Raw genomic sequence first — 12,539 nt, 5'->3', positions numbered from 1 at the left:
ATAATTGGCTCACCAATCAAAAGCTAGTAGATGATTATTTCTTTTAGATCTAATGCTCAAAGGTCAAGGCTGCATAAAATCATCAATTTTCACTTTGTATTATTATCTCCACCACCAAAGGTGGATGGAGGTTGTTTTCACCCCTGTCTGTCTGTTTGTTTGTTTGTGAACAAGATATCTCAAAAGGTTGTGGACGAATTTGGACGAAATTTGGCAGAGATGTGGCGTATGTGACAAGGACGAAATGATTAGATTTTGGTGAAGATCCGGATTCGGATCTGGATACTAGAATTTTTAAAGTGATTCTTTACCATTGGAAGATGGGGCTAAAACCAACATATAGCAGGATATCTCAAAAGGTTTGTGGATGGATTTGGACAAAACTTGGTGGAGAGGTTGAGTTAAGGGAAAATGTATCTGCCAAGTTTCTTGAATCTGACATTCACACGCCGTGTCATGGACACCTGAAGAAAAATAAATTTCTGGAGAAAATTATCTGCGGACAAATTACAAATTAGTTCTTACAGCGAAGGCGCCTGCTCTGAGCACATTTTGCAACACGGAAAGCTGCCAGCAAGTCTCAAGTTCAAAAGTTAATGAAAACATTTAGCCAGCAATGCATAGTCCTGATTATGAATCCACCCAACAGAGGAGGCAAGTCTGACCGACCAACATCAGGGAGGCCACCAGAGAATATTGCTGCCATTCGCTTGCAGTCGTAAGAAATATTTTCAACACCGCTGTCAAGAGTTCAACATCAGCAAAGAAAGCTCTTGAGGAGAAATCAGTGCGTACGAATCATCAAGAACTTTGCTCGACCTGTGGCCCTCTGCATTGAGTGCAATGGTGCCCATTTAGAGCATATTAAACATCGACGTAACCAGTAATTCAATTGTAAATTGTCAAATTTCTTTGTGGACAAGTGGAATTTTCAGTGCTACCTTAAATATCAGTGAGTTGTATGACCTGAAAATCTTGTTTTCTGGATAATATTAATTGGATAATATTAAAGTTATCCCAGGGCCCACTTTTTTGGAGTCATCCTGTAAATACTTATATATTCCCTGATCTAAGACCATTTTTATCAGTCTGTGGATCAAACTTATCTTAATACCTTATTCATTGATCGAAGGCTCAAAGAGGAGCTTGTACGTACATAAAAGCACATTCAGGACGCAGACATTAATATACATCAGTGCACTTTCAAGTGAATTACAAAGACATTCATAGACAATGGACAGACAAATATGGCATGTAGGATTTGAACCTGGACTCCCCACATCACAAGTCAAAAGGTGACACAGGAGCACAAACACGCAAATGCCATTTCTCTCCAAACTTTCAAAGTAGTGTCCTCCTCAAACGGCTGATTCCACACCAGATTCCTGCCATTTAACTGACTCCCCCATTAGCTCCTGAAGTCTATGCAATGTGGCCATTTTGAATCGGAACCCGTGATGGGAGGCTTGCCATGGCTTTCCTGCCGAGCGATTGAAGGAAAACACTCGATCTATCTGGTCAGGTTGACAAACCCAATGCACCAAAAACAATAGACATCGTACACTGCATTAGCAACGTCACCAGATTAAAACAACCGATCTGCAGCCTCCTGTTTTCTGCCAAAAGAAATAGCGCACATGATCAAACAATAAAATCAGTACCTTTTAAAAATAATAATAACCCCCTCCCACCCCCCCCAAAAAAAACTATTGTAAAGAAACAAAACAGAACGTGCATTGGAACACTGAAAAATCAAAATGAATTTATTTCAACAGAAAAAATGGTTTCCCTAATCCACAGCAACTACCCATGCCTGCGTGTGGTTATTACTTCTCTATCACATTATAAACAGCACATTTTCCATTCCCAAGATTCCCCCAGAACTACTCCCCTCAAAAGCTATATTCAAGTCAAATTTACAATCTTCAAAGGAAGCCAAAGAGGAATTCAAAACGACACAAGATAACGCACTAACTTGGCACCCACACCATCGTCAGATTGTGGATGTGCCATCTGCTTTAAAAGCAGTGGATATTTATTGAAAGCATTTACTCTCGGTGCCTAACAAGGAGCATAAAGCTATTTTACCAATTATCATGGTCAGAGGACAACAACAATGACAAGAATGAGGATGAATTTGTTTTCAAACAACAGCTTTCGAGCAACTCCAAATTAAACTTCATGCCCAAATCAAATGAAACAGATTGGCTGTGACAGATTTGGCTTCAAGTACAAGTTTGTGTTTAAATGCGGAATCCATGTTGCACCAGCACTTAACTGGCCCTGGCTCAACTGGCCTTAACTGGTACGCCCTTTCGATCAGCCGTGAAGCAAAATGATCCACAAATATGGCTCCCTCTTAGAAAACGGCAACTAAAACTGCTTTATTCTGCAACATTCATGGCAGCAGGCACAGCAGACCAAAATACAGATCCATTCTGCAAGTGCACATCAATCTAAGAAAATAAAATGGTCAGCAAAGAATCTCGACGGGCATTACAGTCGAAGGCTCCCATCCCAGCACACCCCACCATTTTATACAGGTGATGCAAATGCACGTCTCAAGAAACAGTTTGCACTCACCATGCGGGCCTCTAACATATTTCTAACATGCTTTCTGACCCCTAATGGGCTTCAGAGCATTGCAAGCGAATACAAAGGCAACGGAGAAAATATGAAGCGTTCACTGCCAAATGTCGAGGATAACGGCCACTCTGGAAACAAAATCAGAACAGCAAGTGCAGAATCAATTCACTGCCAAATGAGGTACTCTTCCCCATGACCACCAAAAGAAGAAAGAGAAAGAAAGATTGGGAAGAGATAAAAAGTTGGTTAGCAAGAGGACAAGGACTAGAAGCTGCTACTTGTTAGAACGGCGGGCTGGCTCAGAGGCAGTAGGAGGTGGTGGCGGCCCTCTGCGATCGAGGTCCTCGACATATGACACGACCATCTTGCGACGCTCTTCAGGAACGCAATCAAGCACGAGATAGCGCTTATCATTCTGCAAGATCTTTTCGATGTCACGCAGGTGTTGATCTGACTCTCGCAACAGTTTGTTTGATCTAGAAGGTGGCAGGGAAGAGGACATTGTCAAAACATCACTTTGCTCATCAGATATATTTGTGCTCGACAGAAAGAGTGCCTATGGAAAGACTACCCACTTTCAATTTTTTAACCTTTTGTTGCCTTATAGCCTGGAATTAAATTACATTATATCAGACGTTTTCCACCTTTATTTACATATCGTAACCCACAACTTCCAAGTGACAAACAAATTCTACAAACTTCAGAAAATTAATACAAAATACAAAACTAGAATATCTTGGTTGGATAAGTGTCCACCCCCCTGAGTTAATACTTGGTGAAAGTACCTTTGCAGCAATTACAGCTGTGAGTCTGTTGGGATAGGTCTCTACCAACTTTGCACACCTTGACTGGGCAATATTGTACACTGCTCCTTTCCTATGCCATCTCCAGGCACTGCATAACGTCATTGCCGAGCACAGAAGGGGGCCCGGCAATGACACTCGCTGAAAGGGAGTACAGACTCTCCTCGAGTTACGACGTAGGCGACTTACGATGACTCGTACTTATGACCGTCGCAAAAATCTCAGTTGCTTCTTGTGCCTCGCACTGACAACTGATCAAAGGACTGATTTGTGTGTTTATATGTGTTTATGTTATAGGGTGCTTTATCACTTCTTATTTCAGTGCCACATTATTTGTGTACCTCATTATGTACCTGTATTTTTGTAAGCTTTTTTTTGTACAGTAAAACACATTGTAATGTCATAGTCTTTTATTTCAACCCTTTTATTTATTTTACTTATTGTACAGTGTATGGATTGGATTGGATTATGGGATTTAGGCTGTATGACTTTTAGCAAATGATGCTATGGTGGAATATGGACTTGGAAATATGTAATAAGTAATATATAATAAGTCCATGAGGGGTGATTCGACTTACGACTACTTCGACTTACGACCTGCTTGTCGGAACGCAACCCCATCGTAACTCGAGGAGAGTCTGTACTCAGTTTTCACTCCGGTTTCTTGTTGTACACCGCACCTTTCCTATGCCATCTCCAGGCGCTGCATAACGTCATTGCCAGGCACCGAAGGGGGCTCGGCAATGACGCACGCCTAAAGTGAGTACTCAGTTTTCACTCAGGTTGTTTGTTTGTTTTCTTTCTTTCTTGTTTGTCCGGGAGATATCTCAGCCATCCTTTGAGCTAGGAAGCTGAAATTTCGGCACAATAGTGAGCAAGTACTTTGTCAAAAACGGTGTTTTTTGTATTTTGATTAATCAATTAATTGATGAGTTATTTAATTATTAGCGATTAATTAAGTACTGATACATTTCCTTTCTCTTCTGGCCATTATCTCAGGCTCCTTTTGAGTTAGGAAGCTGATATTTGGACATGCCAATGACCAAGTGATTTTGGCTGCAAAGGCTATTTTCGATTTATTGATTAATTAATTAATCAATTAATTATTTAATTATTCAATGAATGACTTAATTTTTTTTTTTTAAGTTACAGATTCGGATGAAATGGTGGTGGTTCATGTATTCTATTAGCCACTTGATTAACATTTTATTTTTTATGATTATTTATTTATTTTCATTATTAAGCATTTATTTATTTTCTTTCTCATCTGGGCAATATATCAGGCACATTTTGAGCAAGGAAGCTAATATTTGGACATGACAATGACCAAGTGATTTAGCTGTGAAGTGTATTTTTGATTTATTGATTAATTATTTAATCAATTAATTATTTAATTATTCAATGAACGACTTAATTATTTATTTTTTTTAAAGTTACAGATTCGGATGAAATGGTGGTGGTTCATGTATTCTATTAGCCACTTGATTAACATTTTATTTTTTATGATTATTATTTATTTATTTTCATTATTAATCATTTATTTATTTTCTTTCTCATCTGGGCAATATATCAGGCACATTTTGAGCTAGGAAGCTAATATTTGGACATGACAGTGACCAAGTGATGTGGCTATAAAGGCTATTTTTGATTTATTGATTAATCATTTAATCGATTAATTTATTTATTGATTAATGAATTTATTATTCTTTTTTTTAAATTAATGACTTATTTAATTAAATTTCTAAAAGATACATCTTCGGATGAAGCACGAGTGGTTTAGTTATTGCTATTAGCCAATTGATTAAGAAAATATTTTATGATAATCTCATTGATTTTAATTATGCAATTAATCAATCAATTATTGTACACCTCTCCCTCCCAATACAGTCTCTCTGAGATGTACGGCGGTATCGCTGGGTGTCAAAGGCGCCCCCCGGCAATGCCTGCGCTGGAGGATATTTATTTCTTTGGCATGGGGGCAGTGTACTTTGAATGTATCTGTACTTGTTTGCCCATTCTTCTGCACAAAACTGTTCAAGCTCAGTCAAGTTGCGTGGGGAGCGTTGATGGATAACAATCTTCAACTCATGCCACAGATTTTTAATTGGATTTAGGTCGGGGCTCTGACTGGGCCACTCAACGACCTTTATCTTTTTGTTCCTTAGCCACTTCAGTGTAGCTTTGGTTGTGTACTTCGGGTCATTCGTTGTCATGCAGAAAGGTGAACTTCTGTCCCAATTTCAGCTTTCTTGCAGAAGGCAGCAGGTTTTCCTCTATTTTGCAGGATTTTTCTGTATTTTGCTCCATCCATTTTCCCTTCTATCCTGACAAGTGCCCCAGTCCCTGCTGATGCGAAACATCCCCATAACATGATGCTGCCTCCGAGATATGGTTGCAGGTGCACGGAAGGACAGACAGAAGAAGCCCAATCCATAAGCCACCGTTTCAGACCAAGTCCAACGGGGGCTAAATAATCAGAATCACTACAAATTTAACACAGGTGGAGGCCAATTAACTTGGTGTGCGATTTTGAAGGCGATTGGTTACACCTGAGCAATATACTGTTGCGGTTTTTAGAACCTTCACTTTATCAAATTTAGTATTAAAATCCCTCATAACTCCCCGTGTACATTTCCCCTTAATTGGCTGTTAATTGTTTGCACCTTAGTTAGTCCATCGCATCACGTAGCAAATAATAGGCTTCCCTCAATAGTTATCTCATTATTATTTGTCAGTATAAGGCTCTGTTTTTCCACTAGTTCATTGCGTTGCACCAAATCAAATAAGGTAGAATCCCCTTTCAATTGCCCCAAAACGCCATTGCCAACCGCATTCGCCACCATGCCATGTGCTCTAACTCGGGGAAGAAGGGTGTGGCCCCACCTCGTCATCAGGAGGAGGAGGAGTGAGCCAGCCCCCGATCAACCAACCAAGCATGAGGGGTTTGGCCTGAGAGGGCGGAGGAAAGAAACTTCGAGGAGGTTCAGGAAGATTCGAGGGTGTGGCCTATAAAACCCGTTGCATGAGCCCCCACCGCCAGAGATGATTGAGGGAGTCAGAGGAGCGAGGAAGCACGAAGGCAGTTTCTGCAAGGAAGGCGCTTGAGTTGGTGAAGAGAGACGTGCAAACTGCGGGAGTACGAGTGAGGGAGACGCTGTTTCCAACCAGCCTTGCCACGTCAAGCTCTGACGCGCTGCTGCGAACATCCCCGGCGGTGTGGACTCGAGGGTGGAGAGTCGGCGGCTGCTCGCTCCTGGCCCGGCCGTTCTCCTGCATCCAGCTGAACCTTCCTCTCCTTCCAGCCATTCGTTCCTGCCTTCATTCCCCATTCGTGTAAGTCTGCCTGTCGTCTGTCCTCTGTGTTGTCTGGGGTATAAGTTAAGCCTGTGTTGATAAGCTAGAAATTGCTCTGTGTCCTTCTGCTCCTTCCATTTTCCTGTATATTACTTTTATTTCTTCTCTTCTTGATTTTGGTTTGTGTAAATAATTAATAAATATCTGTTCTTCCTACCTTCGTCTTTTTCTTCCTGCTCGTCCGATCGTCTTTGTGATTTCCTCCATTGAGTACCTGTGGCACGATTTGGCCAACGCTTTATGAATCGGGTTTAGTCTTTGTTAATGGCTCGAACTTCGGACTGCTAACCCGCTTGGCAGATAACATCTAGAACCGTGGTTCGAGCACAAGTTATTCCCTCGTTCCCGGCTGGCGGTAGTAATTAGGTACGTAGCGAACCCCTAGGCCTAACAAACCCTACCTACCGTCGGTCCGGGAAGGACGTTGTAGCTTCAGGATCGGAGACGGCCAGTGCAAATAGAAGGGGGATTAACCCCCCCTTGCTAAGGGGGAGCGCTGTCCCCATTTCCGTAACAATACAATTGCTATTATAAGGGGGGTGGACACTTATCCAACCAAGACATTGTTGTGGTTTTAGGAAACTGCCCAGAGGCAATGCCAACCACCATACAGGTCCCTTCAGTGTTGTTATTTCAGTTTAAGATTAGAATAGTTCCTTCCCCTTGTGTAGTGGGATGCCGGAGTGTCAATAAATGTGTTGGTGACGGGTATGAGAGGGTTTTCCCACTTTTATCTCCATTTCATAGGGGCTGGGGGGATGGGGGGGGGGGATGAAATGAGATCTCGCCCACCACAAAGCCTTTAAGGCCCCTCGAGGTGGGGCCTACACGAAGGAAAATATAGATACAAGTTAATAAAAAATTTTATGCTAAATTAAAAAGGCAATGTAGGGATGACAAACGACAGTCTAAAAAAGGTCGTAAACAAGATAGGGATGATGTTGGTTTAGAGAGTAGCTAATAGTATTGCCATCACATAACAATCCCGACATCACTGCCTCATTTACACGTCATCAATTATTGCTTCAAGCTTCTACAAACACTCCACTGGTTACAACAGGACTTGATTACTCTTGTAGTGTAGGCACATACTGAGACTGTACAAATTAGCAGCCCGAGTACAATGTTATAATATCAGTACATGATCATCAGCTTCTTACAAACTGCATGGACATCTCTAATAACAACATTCTATAATTATCTGCATTCGTGATTGGTTACTCTAAGTTGATAAAAAAAAATAGGAAAGATAACTGAAGCTGCAAGAAGTGCATCTATATATATAAAGCAGTAAAGTATGTTTGTTTGTTTGTCCTCTTATAACTCGAGAACTACTCATCGCAGAGAAAAACCAAAGGCATATTCGGAATCAGTACGTCTCAGAGCAACTACAGCACACCTTAACTTTAAAAAACCTTCGGGTTTTAAAATTAGCGTATTAGCGCAGAAGCGCTAGCAGAAGAGGGAGGGAATCGAAGGGAGGGAGCGCAGCGCTCCCTCTAGCGCTTCGCAGCGCCAGCGCTTCTGTTAGCGTAATGGTGCACAGGCGGTTCTCACTCTTGCGCATGCGCAAATGCGCTGTTCCGATGCTTCATGTTCCTGCAAAGACTTTGGCGCATGCGCAAATGACGACACATGGGCCACTGTATGTTCGTTTAATACATACGCGCTTTGATGGGCGGGGCGTATGGCGTTCATGAAATGGTCGAATGGGGAAGTGCTTGAAGCCGTTGCGAGCGACTCGCACGATCTCTTGTCATGGTCCACAAGATTATCACAGAGACGTGCAGCTTCCAGCATTACGAGATATGATCGAGACCTAACTTTTGAGAACAGTCCCAGCCTTCTCGGCCCCGTGGTTGGTTCAGACGACCCCGAGAAAGGACGTGTTGGATTTTATCGCAAGCCGATTCGAGCGCCGACGTGCCGGCGAACAAAACCAGTCATATCTTTTTAACGCGTGGTTCGATTTTTACAGAATAAACTTTTTCTTGAAGGGCTGAACCGTGCGCTCACAACGATACCGAGTTTTACCCTGGGAGAGCCGTTTTGCGCCGGCAAAGGCGCCTTGTTTTCCGTGATGACCATGTCGTGCTGCATAGATTACCATAAATTATAATATATTATCGGCGGCGCGTTCCGTGACGTCACGGCTCACTTAATTGCAATTATCGCTGGGATTCCTTGGCCAAATCGTGCCAACTTTTATATATACTAGGGCATTGCCCGTACTATATCTATATCTAAAATTATATCCCCCCCCTCTATTTACATGAAATGGTTTGGTCCAAAGCGAACGGCTTGCGAGTACGGTGACAATCCCCCCCCCTCTATTTACATGCAATGGTTTGGTCCAAAGCGAACGGCTTCCGGAGTTTGGTAAAGAAATCGCCATCGCGTGCACAAACGCGCAGGAAAGCGAATGAATCGCAAATTCGGTTTTATTAGTTTTAAAACATAGTTTAACGCCAACATAGTTTGCAAACGTGAAATAAATGAATACGCTCTCAAATGTGCCATCCGAGGCAGAGTGTGTCCTCCACGTTCGGCACACGCGATCGTTCGCTGCTCTCTGATTGGTTGAATCGTTTTTTGGACATAGCTCGGTAAGTAATTGTCCGATTAATATGAAACCTTGAAAAGGCACATCCTCGGGTCCCCAGCAATATACCTGGCAAGTTAAAAGTATATCGGACCCGTGGTTGTCGAGAAACAGCGGTCACAGACAAACAGACGTACAAACGTACAGACGTACAAACAGAGATTACTGGAATTATAGATAGATAAAGCAGTAAAGTATGTTTGTTTGTCCTCTTATAACTCGAGAACTACTCATCGCAGAGAAAAACCAAAGGCATATTCGGAATCAGTACATCTCAGAGCAACTACAGCACACCTTAAATTTTAAAAAACTTCGGGTTTTAAAATTAGCGTATTAGCGCAGAAGCGCTAGCAGAAGAGGGAGGGAATCGAAGGGAGGGAGCGCAGCGCTCCCTCTAGCGCTTCGCAGCGCCAGCGCTTCTGTTAGCGTAATTAGCGTATTTCGGAACGTTAATTTTTCAACTTCATTATTCGGAATCAGTACGTCCCAGAGAAACTTCATAATGTTAATTTTTCAACTTCATCCGATTGACATTGGACCAACGGCATGTGACAGAGAGTGAAACATACATGCTACATTTATTTGACGACAATGAGTTCCGACTTCCGGGTTCGTGCCGCCAACCCTGTTAGGCGCCTCTTGCGGCACACAGGGAATTACCAGTGAACTGGTACTCAATTTACCGACCTCGGTAGGATGACAGGCTGAGTCAACCCCCCTGGTGTTAAGGGGGAGAAGGGGAGGGGGACGAGGAGGGGAGGGGAATGGGGGGGAGGGGGGAGGGGGAGGGGGGGAGGGGGAGGGGGGAGGGGGAAGGGGGTGGGGGGGGGAGGGGGGAGGGGGAAGGGGGTGGGGGGAGGGGGCAGGGGGGGAGGGGGAGGTGAAGGGGGGAGGGGGAAGGGGGAGGGGGGGAGGGGAAGGGGGAGGGTGGAGGGGGAGGGGCCCTTCTTCCCCTGGGCACCCCCCACACCCTCCCCTCTTCCCCTCCCCTCCTCCCCTCCTCCTCCCCCCCCCTTCCCCCTCCCCCCCCCTCTTCCCCCTCCCCCCCCCGTTCCTCTCCCCTCCTCTTCCCCCTCCCAACTCCTCCTCCCCCGCCCGGGGTACTTCTGCTCGTGAAATTATATAGGAGCTTCTGTTACGGATTCGTCACTTCCGTTGTTGTGGTTTTCATCCACTGTAAACATTTTTGATTCCATGTACGATTAATTATTGTTGTCGTTTAAGGGAGATAGAGGTTACTATTTTCAAAAGGTAAAAAAGTCAATGTTTTAAATGAAACCGGAACCGGACGACGAAGAAGAGGAAGAGTAGAAACATAAGGCGGCGCGAGTGAGTCGGGGAAGAAGCCGAGCGGCGTTGAGGTTTTGAGCCAACGCTAGCGAACGGAGGTCTCTAGCGACCTTTTGGGTTTCCCGGGAAAGCGATTCCTGTGACAGAGTTGTTATCGCTGTGACAGATCAACCTGCGTGTCAGGATTTGCGATTGATTCCGAAGAGAATCATCCTTGGGCCGTTATGCCTCGAGAAGGGGCCGTCGGCCATTTTGAGTCGCGCAAGGTCTTTACTTCGCTTCAGCCGTTTTCACCGCATTCAGACGCTTATCTGGTGTGTGTGTGTGCAACAAGGAATTTGAAGGTAAATCTGCGGTTCGCCGGTTTGGAGCCGTGAAACGTCCATACCCGAGGGTGTGATTTCCCAGTCGCCTGGAGTGCGCCTTTGGATTTCCCAGTCGCCTTGAGGGCGCCTTTGCGCAGCTTTGGGCGCGTGACTGTGACTGTCATCCGAACGGGATTCTGGTCTCGATTAGACATCGTTCTGACGATCGCTGGAGCGGATCGACTTTGGCTTGAAGCCGGGATCGACTTTGGCTTGAAACCGGAATCAACTTTGGTTTGAAGCCGGGAAAGAGACATTGGGAATGTTCTTGTTTCACTCACTTGGAGCACAGAGAGTTCTATATTACGAAACTGATGGTACCATCATAGGATATATATTGATTGTACTTTTGATTACTATTATTGTTGTACTGTTATTCTTGTGTGATCTTAATACAATATTTGTTTGTTGGTAACAATTGGTGTGGCTTCACAATTGATCTTTGACAGACAGAATAACACATTTTTCTGCCGTGACTCCTCTCGGGGCTCGGAGGTACACCGTGACCAGGGGGTTGGGGAGGAGCACGTAACACTTCTTATCCTTATGCAGAAATGAAATATAGGAGCTTCTAATACTTTAAGCTCGGCCTAACACGAGACAATAGTCTGGAGGCAGTGATGTAGGGATGTAGGGATTGTTATGTGATGGCAATACTGTTAGCTACTCTCCAAACCAACATCATCCCTATCTTGTTTAGGACCTTTTTTCGACTGTAGTTTGTCATCCCTACATTGCCTCTTTAATTAAGCATAATTTTTTTTATTAACTCGTTTCTTTAATTTTTTACAATGTGGAATAACACAATGGTATGGCACTCAGAGGATACCCAATCTTGGAGCAAAAGTGCCAAGATATCTTAGTCAGCAATGTCAAACACTTGCATGTGTTCCTATATTGTCTTACGTAACCCTGACTGTATCTTGCAGCTCTGTCTTATTGCTCGTTTCTGAAAGAGTAATGTTTTCATCCAGCCTCAGGCCACACAATGACCTGCACTTAGAAATGCCCAAAATAACTGGTGTGGTTTGAAGGTTTCCCTCTAACCAATAGGGTGGGGACAGAGGGGAGGGGCGGAGCCTCTCAAAATATATTTACATGGCCAGACGTGAAAGCGACACCCTCATGGTGTTTTTACTGTTTTGCTTACTTGAAGTGTCAATATAACTTATACACTCGAAATGCAAATGTCCTCGATAAACTACTACGAGAGTACGAAAAGATATTCCAACTTTTGTTTTGTATCAGTGGGTGGGGCCGACATTTTTTATCTGCGTCATCCCGACGTTAGTATGTAGAATCCACAGAGCCAGTGAACTCTGATAATAGTTTTGTAAAATTAACTTAAATGAAGAACTTTATCAAGACAAGATATAAGTATTTATCTGCAGTATCCAAATCCTGGTTCTGAGACATCAGAAGACCACGGTAATACTTGAGTAGATTCTCACCTCGGTAATACTAACAAAAATAGTCACTATAAATCATCAGAAAGATGTTAGTCCAACACACTGTACACGTGACATGCTTTCTTATCTG

The 12,539-nt window shown here is 43.5% G+C and overlaps 2 protein-coding genes across 10 annotated transcripts in view; one reads left to right on the top strand and one right to left on the bottom strand.

The window, feature by feature from the left end:
* LOC144891325 (transcription elongation regulator 1-like) overlaps positions 1-12,539 on the top strand; it is a 573,096-nt gene that overhangs the window by 100,745 nt on the left and 459,812 nt on the right. The gene's annotated exons all lie outside the window — the stretch shown is intronic.
* Positions 1,741-12,539, bottom strand: part of LOC137423444 (uncharacterized) — a 146,360-nt gene continuing 135,561 nt past the window's right edge. The window contains 1 exon segment of the mRNA XM_078774192.1: positions 1,741-3,062. Within this exon segment, the coding sequence (XP_078630318.1) occupies positions 2,861-3,062 (202 nt within the window). The 3' untranslated portion in view covers positions 1,741-2,860.

The sequence above is a fragment of the Myxine glutinosa genome, chromosome 3 (genome assembly GCF_964187855.1).
Source record: "Myxine glutinosa chromosome 3, kmMyxGlut1.1, whole genome shotgun sequence".
Lineage (NCBI taxonomy): Eukaryota > Metazoa > Chordata > Myxini > Myxiniformes > Myxinidae > Myxine > Myxine glutinosa.
Note: the sequence above shows the minus strand (reverse complement) of the source record. Positions and strands in the feature narration are given on the sequence as shown.